Genomic DNA, 16,945 nt, shown 5'->3' with positions numbered 1-16,945 from the left:
TATATATATATATATATATATATATATATATATATATATATATATATATATATATATATTAAAAGTTGTAATATAATCAAGCAAAACAAAGAATAAAGTTGCAGTTTTTGGAAAGTTGGGTTGGAAAAAAGTTCTAATATTAAAGAATAAAGTCAAAATATTATGCGAATAAAGTCATAATATTCACAGAAAAAAAGTATGCGTGAAAAAGTTGAAATATTTGTCAATAAAAAAAAAACAACAGCAAAAAATGAAGAAATGAAAAAGAAATCCGCACATAACATCCATCCATCCATCTTCTATGCCGCTTATCGTCATTAGGGTTGCGGGTATGCTGGAGCCTATCCCAGCTGACTTCGGGCGAGAGGCGGGGTACACCCTGGACTGGTTGTCAGCCAACGGCAGGGCACATATAGACAAACAACCATTCACACTCACATTCATACCTATGGACAATTTAGAGTCGCCAATTAAGCTAACATGCATGTTTTTGGAATGTGGGAGGAAACCGGAGTACTCGGAGAAAACCCACACACGCACGGGGAGAACATGCAAACTCCACACAGAAATGCCCAACGGAGATTCAAACCCAGATCTTCCCGATCCCCAGACTGTGTGGCCAACATGCTAACCACTCGGCCACCGTGCGTATATACATATAACTTATATTATATATATAAATATATATATATAATTATATATATAACTTTTTATCTTTATATATACAGTACACATATATTGGGTGGGTTTAGAAAATGTCAAATATGAGTGGACCCTCGCATCTTTTCATTTTTAAGTATGCAGCCCTCGGTGGAAGAAGTTTGGACACCCCTGCATTGGGGCATGGATGCTCCACCTGGTAGCCAAGTTGTTAAATTGCAGCTTCAGATGAAAGCTTTTGAGTGCACGTTGAGATGATGTAAACACACAAAATGTCAATAAATAAAACAGTGCCCGGTGTTCCGCGTACACAAAACCACGTAAAAGATGCCAAGTATCCTCGTTGGATACAATAACAGCACAGCAAGTAAAAAAAAAGGCTTTTTTTTTTTCCTTTTTTTGTTTTTTTTACATACGTCACATTTGCTGCCCACTTGTCGTCGGCATCTCTTCCGAGTCCATAAATCTGGATACCTCGCTGAACCTCTCTGTTCCCGCCTCACGAAGGGAATGATGAATTTTCGACAGTTCCCTGAAGCGAGGAAAGAGAAAACACATCATAGGAGACACGATAGCCATTTAGACCGCTGTTAATCTGACGAGGATTAGCCTTGCAAAATATCCACGCCACTCGCTAATCCCGCCGGACACGACTTATTGAGGTTCGTCTCCAGTCGGCCCGCCGGGAAAACATTTCTCACACTTTCTCCCGCGACCTTGACTTGGGGATTTGCGGGGAGGAGGAGGCTGCTGGTAGAATTTTAAAAAAGCGAAAAGGGAATGGGAAGCTGGAGCGGAACAGGAGCTTGTCAAGGATGAGGAAGCTGATGGGCGAGGACGTTTTTAGTTTGTCTAAATTAAGCTAAGATAAAATAAGCTATGAATAATGAAATGACCTAACTAACTAATGTGAAGATAATTAAGGTAAGCTAACTGTATTGCTGGCATACTCAAATCTAAGCTATGCTAAGAGTAATCAAATGAATACACCTGTTTAATGTCTTGGCTAAGCAAAGCTAAGCCAACAATAACTGAGAGATTGACTGAGCACATTATGGATGGATGATGTGTGATAAATTATGAACAACAAACAGCTATTACTATGTTGTTTTTTTAAAAATTCTTATTAACGCATTCAATCCCTGCCATTTTTCAAAAGACGACCCCTTCAGGAGCGGCCATTTTAGACGATTTTGACTGGTCTTTCAAGGCACACAGAATATTGTGTTCTATAGCTGTATAAACATGGAACCTACCAAAAGAAAGATTGGACTCTTGTCTTTCATCCGAAAAAAAAAAGTTTGCTTCTATCGTCTTCCGTTCTTTAGTCATCAGCAGTAGAACATAGGTAAGTTTCAGGAAAATATCAGTTCCCAACTAAAAAAAGGGTGCCTTTTGTGACAGCTCAAATATCTAAACAACCATACCACAGCATAAACAACACAAAAAGAGGTTGTTTTACATCACAATAACAATTTATTTACAGATACAACACCATGAACTATTTACAATTTTCAAGGAACTGAAATATGTGTGTGCAAGCATTACAAATTCCCTACCATTGGTGATTTTCCGTTCGCTCGATCTCTGCCGAGCTCTTATCCAATGCACTTCTGCCACCTTGTGGCCGTTTTTATGTCTTAAAAGTCCTCTGAAGTGAAATACATTAGCAGAGAGTCGCGTCATCGCCTCTTTTTGCCTCTCACGCAAAAAAACGTAAAAGGGATCGGGCGTTAGGGATGATAAAAACGTACAAATACGTCTTTGGTATTGAATGAGTTCAAATAAAATAACTGGGTATTGCTGGTATCCTTAAACCTAAGCTATGCTAACAGTAATCGGGTGACTAAATTCGACCTGTATTGGCTAAGCCGCGCTAGGCTAACCACAATCAAATAACTAAGTGTGAGCAGTTTCGCGCATTGACAAGGCTAAGCTAATAATCACCAAACGATGAAACACGATCTGTTTTTGTTTAGCGACTGTTAAGATATGTGAAGCGAAGCTAGCAATAACTAAGTGACGTTAGGCTAAGTTATGCTATGTGTGACATGTTTCTTGTATACTGAAAGCTACGCTATGCTAACAATAATCAAATGACTACATTCGGCCTGTTTATTTGTATTGGCCAAGCAAAGCTAGGCTAACCACAGTCAAATGATGAAATGTGAGCAGTTTCTTGTACTGTCGTCGGCTAAAATGAGGCTAGGGTTAGTGTTAGGATTAGGTTTAGGGTTACGGTTCGACTAACAACCAAAAGACTACTCTAAATAAGAGCTTTTTCTTACGTAGCTAAGCCATGCTAACAATAGCCCAACTGTTTTTCATATCATATTCCACTGAGATAAAATGTTCACGTCAAGCTGAGGCCCACTGGAATGTTATTACAGCTTCATTTTTAAAAGGCATTTGTCTCCCTTCAGCAGCCTACCTGTCATGTCTTCATATATCAACCAAAAAAATAGAGAACACCTCTCTCTTAACTGGTGGCTTTATTGCACTACCAAATGTCACGCGGCTCGTAACTCATTAAAGCACCTTTAGAGAAACAGTCGAGCGGATATGAAGCTGGAGAGACACTTGAGTTTGCAAAGCAATCCGCTTACCTCATCTCAGTTGTCAATATCCGAAATGTGGTTCTCTGTCTGAAAAGAAAAGAAGAGGAAGCGTTGGGAAGTGAAAAACAGGAACACACGGCTGAAGGTTGTTTACTTATCACGGTCGATGCAACGTTCAGGAAAAAAATGCATCTCTAAAACCGTCCCTAAAGCATCCCTCATCAGCTTTCACACTCAGCAGGCAGATGGCAAATAAATACCCCAAGCCGCAGATTACTGCTTTAATGTTTGACTTTGACAAAGCACCTGAAATAAACAAAAAGAAAAAGACACTTTTTATCAAGGCTTTAAAGGCCACAGCTATCAAACTAAAATTTATAAGCGTGCCGGGTGACATTTTGTAGCATTCGCCCCCTAAAACTAGCTAGCAGTCTACCCAGCTTGGCTTGTAATAGCAGCATTTAGCCAAAGAGGGTGCTAGTGAGACAACATCAGGAGCTAGGAAAACTTGCTTGACTCAAACGGAAAGTTGCGTTAATCACACAAACATTCCTAATCTCTTTTTCTGTTGCTCTTTTGAGATTAGATTAGATTAGATAAAAGTGAATTTATCCCGTGGGCAGGTTCCACTAGCCGTAACACCGCACACAAGACAGTAGTGGCAATAGCGGCAAAGCATGCAATGGTAACAGGTATAAATAAAATAGAATAATAAAGTATGAATGAAAAGAAGCAATGAAAATACAGTTTAAAAATATCTTAGGCAAAAGCCAAATGATTGCACATTGACGTTTGTGAATGTATACACACATATGTACAGTATATACACACTGTATATGTGTATATACACTTGTTGTGCTTATGAAGCTAGCCTAACGATGTGCAGTTTAGCCCCATGGTGACACAAGAAAGTGTCTTTTGTGTCGCTATTGTGACTGACGCTCATTCTGAATCCACGTATATCAAATGATCGAAACTTTGAATATTCGAGCTGATTCTCCAATTTATGAAGACGCTTTAGAGTGGTAGACAATCGTCCACGTTGTCAGGGAAACGAGGAATAGTTGTCATTTATATCTCAGAAGACTACATTTAAGGCCTTTTGTTACCCTTTTGTGTGATTTCCAACTGAAATATACAAATAACCATGGAATCTGTCGTTACCAAAAAGGAAGGTACTCCTCCCATTGTGTGTGGAAGTGGTAAGTTTTTGTCTTCTTTGTCCTTCTTCCCCACTCCGTTTGAATCACTTTCTTAACTTTAGAATAAGTAAATTGGACAGGCTGACTAGTTAGCTCGGTAGCTTTCTCTGCTAGTGGCCGCCGCCTGCTACGTTCCTGCAGTGATGCCGTAGCCTGTGCAATGTGATGTAAACAAAGAATAACAGCAGTGTAAAAGTTAGTTACTACAGGGGTTTTATTTCATGTATTCACGTCTCTCGTTTATCGCTAAAATAGATTTTTCTTCGCATTTTGACAAAATAAAAAAAAAAATAAAAGAATATCAAAGTGGCCCCATGCATCTTTGGATTTTTCAGTATTCCGCGTGACTTAACGTTTTAACTTGGATAATTCAGAATATGGAGTGCATGAAAACGTGGAAAGGAAACCGTAGCTCTCTTTGACCACATTTACGATCATGTATATGTACACAATACAGCAGAGACAGAACCAATGTTGTAAAAGCTCTCAGGAGCTGCTCAGCCAGCATTAGTAGCGCTGATTAGTTCAGTACGACACCTGTAACTTCCACCAACAGCTGAGTAGCAACATTTTAAAGCGCACGCAGAGGTGGATAAAGCTGCTGAGATGCTGACCACTCGTGATGCCTGAAATGCAGCCGCTGCCATCTTGTGTGGTCGTTTATCAACAAGTGCACCGCACGGCACAGCAGCATTTACGCTACTTTCAATGAGATACCCGAGTGCTGTTGTTGTTGTGTTGTTAAAGTTTTCAAAAGTGAAAAGGTGAGCCTCTTATGGGTCCGTTCATCCTCCATCTCACCCCTCACAGCAGGCCTTGCTTCAGCCCTTCAATTACAGACTCCAACTGTGCGTGTGTGCCGACTGTGAGAGCCTGTTTGATGTGAGGTCGACAGGGAGGAAGTGTCAGTCCATGCGCCCTCGACTTCCGACCCACGTGAAGCGTCTCTCTCGCGCTCTAAGCTGTGCGGCCATGAATAATTCGGCCAAATTAACTTTGAGGAGACAAAGAAGACCGCCTCTTGAGATCTTCCTTGCTCTCCACCCCCCCCCACCACTCCACCATCAAGTGATGGCTCTTACCAGATGCTGGCTGCCACCCTCCTCATCCTCCTCCTCCTCGTAGTCGTCCTCAGCGGCGTCGCTCATCTCGCCGGCCTCCACGTCCAGCGCGCCTTCGCCGGCCTCCTCGCCGGAGTTCTCCGCCGCCTCTGACACGGACTCGTCATGCAGCGAGTCACAGTTGTCCTCGTACTTCCTCTGAGCTTCTGAAAGGGAGGTTTAAGGACTGTAACTAAAGATAGGAATCGTTTTAATCTAAATTATTGTGGATGAAACGCGTCTTGCAGCATCTGAGGCGTAATGGAGTGCACTACAGGGCTGTGACCAGCTGAGGCGCTGTTGATTCACTGCAAACGAGTTTGCTGTTTGTGAGAAACGCCCATACGACATCAATTCATTTCCCCAATGAACTAATCGAGACTAATCAATACATCACAACTTATACTTCATTACCCTTCCCCCGCACCCTCACCGGACTCGACTCGCTGCTGCTTCTCAATCTTCTCCAGTCGTCCCAGAAGAGAGTCGATCTTGGTCTTGATGTGTGTCAGCTCCCGTTTGATAGTCTGCAGCTGGTCCGTCTTCACTGCTGAGAAACACAGCGGCCACACGCTTCACATATCGTGCACACACGCACGCTCACTCCCGTCATCCTTAACAACATTCCGGCACGTTCCTGAGGGGAACGTCACATCTCAATCTGGACGAGTGGAAGGTTTTGTTCTCTGCTGTGCGATTTGAGGATTAAGCACTCTTATTACACCCACCGTGCCGCGGCGCTTACGCTCACTCGTGTCAAAACATCAACAAACCTTGTTATCTTTCCGCTTACAGTCATTGGATTATTTGGCACCATGTCTCTATTTGAAGAGCGGCCACGTTCGTGTCAGGTGGTGTACAGACATTCGCGATACACAAGGTGTGACATTTCAAAATTTCATACTTTTCGTCCAGACTCAGGGAAGGGGAGGGAAGGGAAGCCGGTGTTTGCCTGCCTGCGCTCATTGAGACGTGACAGAGACATCTTTTCCCCCCCGTGGTCAGCTAGCCATTAATATATCCCTCCAAAATATAAACACCTCAGAAGAAAACGAACCGATAGATTCCTTTGTCTTCTCTGCCAACAATGCCGGCTTGCCTATATGATTCATATGCGGCCGGAAGCGACAAAAAACGTTGCAAGACATTTACAAAACAAGCACTCAACACTTTCGGAACAGTGGTCACTTATTTCAAAGTAGGCCTACACGGGTAAAAGCGGTCATGCGCAGGACAGGCTGGAAAGGGCGTCCACATACAGTATGTCCACTGATTGATAGGTAAGTTGAGCAGCGTTAGCCAGCGAGCGGAATTCTATCAATTCACTGTTCTTACAACCCTAATACTTCGCATACTTGAGTAGGAACCCTGAGTACATGCTAGCTGTACAACATAATATGAGTGAATTCAGTCATATCAGTTGCCAGTTGTCGTCCCTCGCTACATTGCGGTTCAAACATCGCTATCTTTCAATATCAAAGACATATTTGTACGTTTTTATAATCCCGAACGCCAGATCCCAACAACGTATTTGTATGTCTTTTACAGGGTTTTTTTTGCGCGAGAGGCAAAAAGAGGCGATGATGCAACTCTGCACTGATGCATGAACATTTCAGAGCACTTTTAAGCCATAAAAACGGCCACAAGGTGGCAGAAGTGCATTTGATAAGAGCTCAGTTCAATGGAAGAATCGCACATGACAGGAAGGAGGAAGTGAGAGAGCTTTTTTGTGTTGTTTGTGGTTGTGGTATCGTTGTTTAGATATTTCAGCTGTCACAAAAGAAAAAAAAAATTTGTGTCAAAGTGAAAGTCATGCTTGAAATGTATCTTTTGCAAAAAAGGGAAACTTTAACAGCACTGTTTCCTTGCATAGCCTACAAAAAGGCAAAAGCCAAACCCATAAAATGTTTCTATTACAATGACTGATGTGATGTAATGTGACTTATTGCTCGACTGCTTCCCACTTTTTTATTTTTTATTTTTTTTACTACCTCATCCTCTATTTGGGACCTGGAGAGCAAGTGATTTGTTACAGCGCTGACAGGGTCAAATGCACAAAAACAAAAAACATACAGATTGCACTTGATTCATTGTCTGGGCTCTGTTTTTTTGGTCGCCTGGAAAACCAAAACATTGTAACAAAGCAAGCTGCAAGCCACGATAACGCCGGGCGAGACGGGCGACAATGAGACCAACGCTGTGGCCAATTATGATCCAGCTGACCCAGACCCAGTGGCACGTTATTTACTTTGAGACAGGGGTGTCCGAACCTTTTCCATGAAGGGCTGCATACAGAAAATTAAAGGATGTGGGGGGCCACTTTGATAGTCTCCACATTTGTAAAACACGCTAAAAGCAATCCAGTGTAGGTCAAGATATGCTAAGCAGCTGACTACATACACATTGTACAATTTTCATGTACAATTTTCATTAATTAATACATTTTGTAATGATCCAAATATTATATAAATATTATATCAGCCAATACATTTTTTTGAGTCTTTTTTTTTTTTCTCCAGTCCTGGGTTTTGTGTAAGATTCGGTTTTTAATACATTTTTTTTGGTCATTTTTTGTTATCATATAATATACAAACTAGTCCACCTGCCCTGTAGTGTAGCATTCTGCTGAATCGAATGACCAGACAAAGTACCCGACGTGCGGCTGACTTACTGCCCGTGCGACTGCTAAATAAACCGCCATGGGGCCAAAGAAAGTTGCGAGGTGAGAAACAGTATTGAATTCAAGAAAGAACTCATCACGAAGTACAAAGACGGCATCCCCTCCCATCCTCCCACTTTGTTGTCCTCTTGTAAAATTAGAATTATTCTCTATGAAATGTATTTTTGGTTCATTTTTTTTCTGTGTCTGGAATGGATTAATTGGATTTACTTCAGTCAGCTTCAGTTCCATGAAGTCAGCTGGGATAGGTTCCAGCAAACCCCTGCGACCCTAGTGAGGACAAGCGGCACAGAAAATGAATGGATGGATTATTCCTACATATTCAATATTCAAATTGAGGCCAATCCGTTTTCTTTTTTTTTATTATTTTTACATTTTTACAGGCCAGTGTTTTTAATTATGCTGCGGGCCAACAAAAAACGAGCTGCCGGCCACAAATGGCCCCCAGGCCAAACATTGAACACCACTGCTTTGGTGCTTTATGATGCGTTGACAGTTAATCAGAGCCAGATGGATGCCAGGCGCCGCTTGGCTGGGATTATATTTGTGTTTGCACTTCAGGTGTGTCGCTCTTTTGCGACGCAGGAGACGCTGGAGTGCATTAAATAGCTTTTTAAAAAATGGCACAGCTGAATCACGCTGCCGCTTTTCTCTCTGAGACAACGTTTTGGAGATTTGCATTGAGCCGTCAGCTTTTGAAAAGGACAAAAATTCCATTAGACCGATTAAGGGTTTGCAAATTTTCACGAAAAAGCAGCCTGACAAAAAGAAAGCGCCCCGCATTGTACGCACGTTTTATGCCGGCTGAAGAGGAGGAGGACGTGGGAGGTCTGGAGGACGACGATGAGGAAGAGGAGGACGTTTTGATGGGGAAGGAGGTCTTCCCTCGGCGGGAGGAAGGAGCCAGTACCCTGGAGCGCTTCAAAGGGATCACAGCTCTGGGAGGAGGTGCCACTCGGCCGTGGTAGTCAAAAAGCCTCCAGGAGAGAGAGAAAGCTAGAATGTAACACTTCACCTGGATTGGTCACAGTCCAGGGCACTCTCATCCACTAGACCACCTCATCATCTGCTCCACTGGTGCATTTCCACACATGTTTTATGGACAAATGTCTTGGGACACACCTCTCAATCAATTCAGGAATCAGTCACAATCTTAATAATTCATCTTAGCAAGACATTTTGGACAATCAGATGTTCTCATGTTTGGGGAAGGGCATTTTTTCTGATCCCAGTGCACAAATAAGGGTATATGAAGGCATGCTTGGATGAGTTTGGTGTGGAGGAACACAAGCAGGTCCAATATGACTGACCTCTCACCCCCACAAATGGACACAAACTCCAAATTCTTGTGGAAAGTCTTTCCAGAAAGGTGGAAGCTATTATAGCTGCAGAAGATTGGACTGGCTTCCAGCAGGTGCAGTGTGTCCCAAGACTTCTGTCCAGTTAGCATCGATTTAGAGCACATTTTCATCACATTTGCCAAAACGCTGCTCACTCCTGGGTTAACAGCGAGGATGCGAACTAAATGTCAATTGAAGGCGTCATCTCCCGCTCTGAATGATGGCTCTCCACAAGTCTGACATTTCGGGGGAAAAATAATAGCAGTCGAGCACTCAGGTTGCAGATGGACAAACGAGAGGACAACAAGTGCCCCCACCTTCTCGCGTGTGTACCGCTTTAACATGCACGTGAAGATGGTGGTGTTGTGTTATTTGTATATCTTAAGATGGCTATGTCTGTCGCCTTGGGGGCAAACTGTCCAACAGTCGCTTAGCAACAGTCAGGATTTGCATCTTTCTGCATGGAGGGAAGTCGTTCCAAATCAGATATGAGAAAATGCTCGTCCCAGACCCTCTATATGACAGGAACGCTCTGCTGTTTTTAGGAATCTACAGGAAAAAAACGCTGGCCAAAGATCCTGTCTATATGACAGCAGCATTTTGCCGTTTTTAAGAACCTACTGCAAAAACACTAATCAAAGACCGTCTATATGTCGACTGTTTTTAAGGAATCTGCTTCAACAATACTAGTCAATGATCCTCTATAGGACAGCAGCATTTTGCTGTTTTCAAAAACCTACTCCAAAAAGTCTACTGTTTTTAGGAATCTGCTTCAAAACGCTTGCTAAAGCTCCTCTATATAACAGGAGCACTCTACTGTTTTTAAGGACAGACTGCAAAAACACTCGTCAAAGACTGCTGTGTTTAGGAATCACCAGTCAAAGATCCTCTATGTGAAAGGGGGGCTTTTGTTTTTTCAAGGATGCAGAAACGCGAGTCTCAAATCCTCGATATGACAGGAGTGCTGTGCTGTTCTTCTGAATCTATTGCAAAAATGCTAGTCAAAGATTCTTTCCCACTATGACGGGTGTTCCGCAGTTCATAAGGACCTACTGCAAAAACCCCAGTCAGAGATCCTCTACTTGACAGGAGAGCTGTCCTGTTTTTTTGTTTTTTTTTTACAATCTACTCCAAAAAAATAGTCAATGACACTCTGCGTGAGGGGAGTGCTCTGCTGTTTTTCAGAATCTACTGCAAAAATATCCTTTGTCGGACAGCAGTATTTTGCTGTTCTTAAGGACCTAGTGCAAAAACACCAGTCAAAGATCGTCTATATGACTGCTGTTTTTGGGAATGTGCTTCAAAAATGCAAGTTAAAGATCCTCTATATGACAGGAGTGCCGTGCTATTTTCAGGAATCTGCTGCAAAAATAGTCAAAGATCCTTTACATGACAGGAGTGCTCTGCTGAATTTCGGAATCTACTGCAAAAATGCTAGTCAAAGATCATCTGTAGAAAAGCATTTTTTTTGCTGTTTTTAAGGACCTACTGCACAAACACGAGCCACAGATCGTCCATATGACTGCTGTTTTTGGGAATGTGCTTCAAAAATACAAGTTACGAATCCTCTATGACAGGAGCGCTGTGCTGTTTTTAGGAATCTGCTGGAAAAAAATAGTCAAAGATCCATTACATGACAGGAGTGCTCTGCTCTTTTTCAGAATCCACTGCAAAAATGCTAGTCAAATATCATATGTAGGACAGCAGTATTTTGCTGTTTTTAAGGACCTACTGCAAAAACACAAGTCAAAAATTGTCTATGGTTGCTGTTTTTAAGAATCTGCTTCAAAAACGCTACTCAAAGATTGTCTATATGATTGCTGTTTTTGGGAATGTGCTTCAAAAATACAAGTTACGAATCCTCTATATGACAGGAGTGCTGTGCTGTTTTTAGGAATCTGCTGGAAAAAAATAGTCAAAGATCCATTACATGACAGGAGTGCTCTGCTCTTTTTCGGAATCCACTGCAAAAATGCTAGTCAAATATCATATGTAGGACAGCAGTATTTTGCTGTTTTTAAGGACCTACTGCAAAAACACAAGTCAAAAATTGTCTATGGTTGCTGTTTTTAAGAATCTGCTTCAAAAACGCTACTCAAAGATTGTCTATATGATTGCTGTTTTTGGGAATGTGCTTCAAAAATACAAGTTACGAATCCTCTATATGACAGGAGTGCTGTGCTGTTTTTAGGAATCTGCTGAAAAAAATAGTCAAAGATCCTTCACATGACAGGAGTGCTATGCTCTTTTTCGGAATCCACTGCAAAAATGCGAGTCAAATATCATATGTAGGACAGCAGTATTTTGCTGTTTTTAAGGACCTACTGCAAAAACACAAGTCAAAAATTGTCTATGGTTGCTGTTTTTAAGAATCTGCTTCAAAAACGCTACTCAAAGATTGTCTATATGATTGCTGTTTTGGGAATGTGCTTCAAAAATACAAGTTACGAATCCTCTATATGACAGGAGTGCTGTGCTGGTTTTAGGAATCTGCTGAAAAAAATAGTCAAAGATCCTTCACATGACAGGAGTGCTATGCTCTTTTTCGGAATCCACTGCAAAAAAGCGAGTCAAATATCATATGTAGGGCAGCAGTATTTTGCTGTTTTTAAGGACCTACTGCAAAAATACAGGTAAAAAATTGTCAATGGTTGCCGTTTTTATGAATCTGCCTCAAAAAGGCACATTTTGTACTGAACTTACGGGCTTTGATGACATTCATGGACCAGGTTTGGTCCATGGGCCGCGAGTTGAATATCTCTGCTTAAGAACTACTTTAGCCATGAGAGGCTGGCACTTATTATTGTGTTAGCATCACAGTGAGGTCGCGTCCTTGTGAGGCATCATGACAAGGCCACATACCTGCTGTAGAAGTCATCTCTGTAGTACTCGTAGTCAAACTCGTAACCACTGTGTGAGACAAAGAAGGGAGATAAAGAAGTGGACGTCTTTTTTATTGCGAGGATTCCAATCTGGACCTGTCAGGAGCAAAGCGGATCAAACTGGAACGCCTTTGACTCGAATGGACGCGCCGCAGTTTCCTGCCGGAGGCTCAGAGGAGGTTAAGCAGCGAGGCGCTCACACACGCGACCTACCGTGCGAGGAGCGCAGATCAAATAAATAGCGAGGGAGACGTAAAGTCAACGAGAAAGGAGGGAGGAATCAAGATGAAAAATCAATGCTGAAGCTCCACCACGGCAAGACAAAAACGAGTTGCTACTCGAAAGAATCTTAATTAAAATTAATAAATTAGCATTTCAATTTATGACATAATTACCATCTTATATCCCGCATGCTCATGCAAATGAAGCTTTGTAATAAAAGCAGGCAACAAATGAATAAATTAGACAGCCAATTCAAAGAGGGAATATGAGCTTTGCCAGGGAATACATCAGCACTCTGACTGAATAAAGCAACTGTTCCATACATCATGTTCGACCAGACTCAACAGGAAAGCAGTGACAGTTAATCTTACCTGTAGACTGCCGAGAGAGGCCTCTTGGAGACGCTTTTGGGCCTGTACGGTTTGGGCTCACCGGCCATGTTTATGTCTGAAAACACACACAAACACCAATTAATTAGCTCCTGGACTTGGCCACACATTTGCTCAAATCGTAGGTCCATTGTCTTCCTGTTCCTTTTTATTTGGTTCAGTGCTAACAGAAAGCGGCATTACATGCACTGTCTTGACAAAAGAAGCTTCTTTGGGTGACAACGAGCATGCAGCTAGAGGAACGTAGCACCTCTAGTTTTCTGCAGATTTGCTCAAATTTTGGGTCCAATTTCCCCCTCCTTTCGTCTTACTTCAGCTGGACGTAACACCAAGCGGAATAGCATGCACAGTCTTGACTAATGAAGCTTTTTCTTATGTGACAGTGACATCAACATATCCCTGCCCGTGATGCTAGCTGGAGGAACATCATAGCTCCTCTATTTGTCCGTGGATTTTGGGTCCAATTTCCGTTTCTTTCTACTTAGTTCAACTGGACTTAACAGCAAGCGGCATATTTCCTAAAGCCACTTATTTTGGTGACATCAAAGTATGCATAGCCACAGTGCTAGCTGGAGGAACCAACATAGCTCCGCTATTTGTCTGCAGATTTGCCGATCAGATTTTGGGTCCAGCGTCTTGTTTCTTGTTCTTCGGTTCAGTGCTAACAGCAAGCTGCCTATCATGCACTGTCTTGACTGAGACACTGAACAGTGCTTGTAAAAAGTATTCACCCCCCCTGGATATTTCAGCATTTTATTGCTTTTATAAGTAAAATCATGGTCAATGTAACAAGAATTTGCACACAAAAAAATCGATTTTTATAAATGTCTGTCAATGAATTAAACGCACACCTCCATGCTTGATCAACTTTGCTTAAATATGCTCTATATTGTTTGGAATGATGTTCGACATTGTTTGTTTTTTGAAAGCAAACGGTAAATTCGTAAAAAGGACATGCACAGCACATGGCGAGAGAAACGGTCACTGACCGTCGCAGAAAAGTGGCGTTTCCGGAGGTGACGCCGGCAAAGGGGCAGCTCTCACCAACAAACATGAGAGGATGGACGAGATAGAAGGTGTCTACAGTTATCATTGCTAAGATTTGAGCGATGTGTCAATAGTTTTCACGGAGGAAGAAACATCTGGAGATGAAACAGAGAACTTGCAGAATGTGGAATTAAGCCATATTTATTCAAACCACCGCCGATGAAATTAGCGTGTCTGACGAGCAAGAGACAATGGTGAACAGAGAATGGTAAGTGTGAATTACCTTGGAGTTGCTTATCCTTCAATTATTGTTTTAAAGCAGCTTCTTAATGAGCGTGAAGGGATCTTTATACCCTTTTTTCGAGCCGCCATCGTCAACATCCATCCGTTTTCCATGCCGCTTATCTTTACTATCGCTGTGAAAATGTGTTTTATAACATGTATAATGCTTTGAATGCTTGTTGCTGGGGTGGCATTGTGTTTAGAATACAAAATGCAAATAAAAATGTAATTGTTATGAATTTGAAGGTCGCTTTTTTAAAAACAAACAACGTAGAACATAATTCCAAGTATCCACGCCCTTCAGGTCGGTATTTAGTAGACGCAGCTTTGCTGACACTGCAATGTCCCCCCACCATTCCTCCTTGCAAAACAGCTAATCCTCTGTCAGATTGTTCAGGGATCAGGCGTGAACAGCTCTTTTGAAGTCCAGCCACAAGTTCTTGATTGGATTGAGATCTGGGCTTTGACTTGGCCACTCCAGAACATTGACCTTGTAGTCTTTGAACTCGCTCCATGTAGTTTTTGCTGTATGCCTGGGGTCGTTACCTTGTAGTTCTCTTGCAGATTGAAACAGATTACCGTCCAGGTTTTGCCGTTATTTTTCTGCATTCATGTTGACTTTGACAGCCCTTCCAGGAACTGCTGCTGAGAATCATCCCCACAACATGGTGTTGCCACCACTATGCTTCCTGCAGTGTTTGGTGTTTGCTGGGCCTGCCCCACAAATTATTGTTGATAATCGATACTATTGACAACAATTGAGGCAATTTTTTCATTAATTATATGGCAAAATAATGACAGTACATCATATCAAAGCTATTCATTTACATTTCTCAAGAGTATTTGACATTGCAATTGGAATGTCAAGAGCTTTTAAATTAATCAACAAACTACATAAGAAATTTTAAAAAAGACCAAAAAAACCCTCAATGGCTCAGTAAAAATTGCACTTAAAAATCACATTCATGACCCAAAACAAAAAAAATTGACGCTGTCTCTGTTAAGAAAAAAACACTCCAATAAAAAGCACACACACACATACACACACATGCAGTTGTGTAGCATATCCTTAAACTAATGTTGGGGGTTCTAATTGAGTGGTGGTGGAGTAAAATGCAATGTCGCTGACGTCCTTCAACATGTCTTCTTTCACTCGATTATACGGATTGAACTGAATGCCCTGCAAAAGGCTGGCGACCAGTCCAGGGTGTACCCCGCCTGTCGCCCGAAGTTAGCTGGGATAGGCTCCAGCATACCCCCTTGACCCTAATGAGGAGAAGTGGCGTAGAAAACGGACGGATGGATTGAACTGAACTTTGTGGGTTGCTTGGAGCGTTCTTTGTCTTTATGTAGCATGAATACTAATCAACCCGAGAGTGGACCTCCCAGCCACAGGTGTTTTTATGCTCCAATCACTTAACGCACATTAACTGCACTCAGTTGCTCTCCGTTTAACTAACTGTGACACTGCAGGCATCAACTTAGCCGGATCTCTGCTGAATTAAATCAGGGGCTGAACACTTAAATTATATATTTTCAATTCACTGACACCAGTTTGTCAAAATTTGCTGTCACTTTTCCAAGTTCTTGTCAAAAAAGCCAAACTATATTGACCGTAATTTCTTTGATAAGAGCGAAAACAAGCGGAGACATCCACGGGAAGTGAATGCTTTTGCAAGGCACTGTATAACGATGCGGGAGAAGTAGTTTATCAAAAAGATGCACTGGAGATCCCTTAAAGTAATCCATAGTACAGGACTCCTAATGAGGAGTATGAATAATTCCATTACACCCCCACCGACACCCCACACCCCACAAGCTCGACAAGAAAGCGACTTCAGAACAATAGCAATGCTAATAATGCTCCATGATGTAGCGATGGGACGCCATTGGGCTCAAAGCAGGAAGCACACTTCTGAAGCTCTCTGAAGCACTTTCGCTGTAAAACTAACTTTAGGAAAAAGGGGGGAAAAAGTTCTGTGACCACACTGGTTGATTGATGCTGAATTGCTTTTTGGTGCTTCGGCAAAGGTCGTTGCAAGGTCCCATTGCTGTGCAGAGACGGAGCGGCTCCTGGGAGGCAAAATAAACGCAACATGAAAGCGGCAGATGCAGCACTATGGAAATGCATCTCCATCACAGATGGGAAAGAAAAGCAAACTAACATGCAAAGTGACATCACCAACTACTGGCCTGGCGTGCGTATTCCAGCACTTTCGCATGTCTATATGAAGAGGTCTCAAACTTAGGCAAAAGGAGAACTTTCTCCTAGGTCGCTGTGGCGTAATCAACACATGCAGCAGAGGTGGAAACAACATTCTCCCGATCCGACATGGAGTCATCGCAGCGGAACAGCACCGTGGCGGAAACGCGCTGCCGGCGAGCTGTGCCAGCGCCATCTCTCAGGAGAGACGGGATTAAAGCCCACACTGTTTGTGCGCCTCCCGCTACAATAACACTGTTTTATGCAGAGCGAGTGTGTGCGTTTGATGGTGCGAGATGCCATTCCATTGCTACGTATGGCAACCATGAAATGTGAACTGACCCGAATATAAGACGGTAAAAAATCGTAAATGCTGCAACTATATTACAGTAAGGGCATTTATTTTTTAAATATTTTTCAAAACAAGAGGACGGGACTAT

The 16,945-nt window shown here is 42.2% G+C and overlaps 1 protein-coding gene across 7 annotated transcripts in view; it reads right to left on the bottom strand.

Annotated features, from left to right (window-relative positions):
• Positions 1-70: 70 nt before the first annotated feature.
• The window catches only part of LOC129173933 (RNA-binding Raly-like protein), a 170,774-nt gene continuing 153,899 nt past the window's right edge, over positions 71-16,945 (bottom strand). For 6 of the 7 annotated variants that reach the window (XM_054765317.1, XM_054765319.1, XM_054765316.1 and 3 more), the window contains 7 exons: positions 13,016-13,091; positions 12,403-12,450; positions 8,993-9,177; positions 5,954-6,070; positions 5,503-5,687; positions 3,267-3,305; positions 71-1,192 (listed from right to left, as the gene is read on the bottom strand). In XM_054765317.1, the coding sequence (XP_054621292.1) occupies positions 3,273-3,305; positions 5,503-5,687; positions 5,954-6,070; positions 8,993-9,177; positions 12,403-12,450; positions 13,016-13,091 (644 nt within the window). In that variant the 3' untranslated portion in view covers positions 71-1,192; positions 3,267-3,272. The remainder of the gene's footprint in view (positions 1,193-3,266; positions 3,306-5,502; positions 5,688-5,953; positions 6,071-8,992; positions 9,178-12,402; positions 12,451-13,015; positions 13,092-16,945) is intronic. The other variant, XM_054765321.1, reaches the window with a different exon arrangement.

Source organism: Dunckerocampus dactyliophorus, chromosome 21 (genome assembly GCF_027744805.1).
Source record: "Dunckerocampus dactyliophorus isolate RoL2022-P2 chromosome 21, RoL_Ddac_1.1, whole genome shotgun sequence".
NCBI classification, from domain to species: domain Eukaryota; kingdom Metazoa; phylum Chordata; class Actinopteri; order Syngnathiformes; family Syngnathidae; genus Dunckerocampus; species Dunckerocampus dactyliophorus.
Note: the sequence above shows the minus strand (reverse complement) of the source record. Positions and strands in the feature narration are given on the sequence as shown.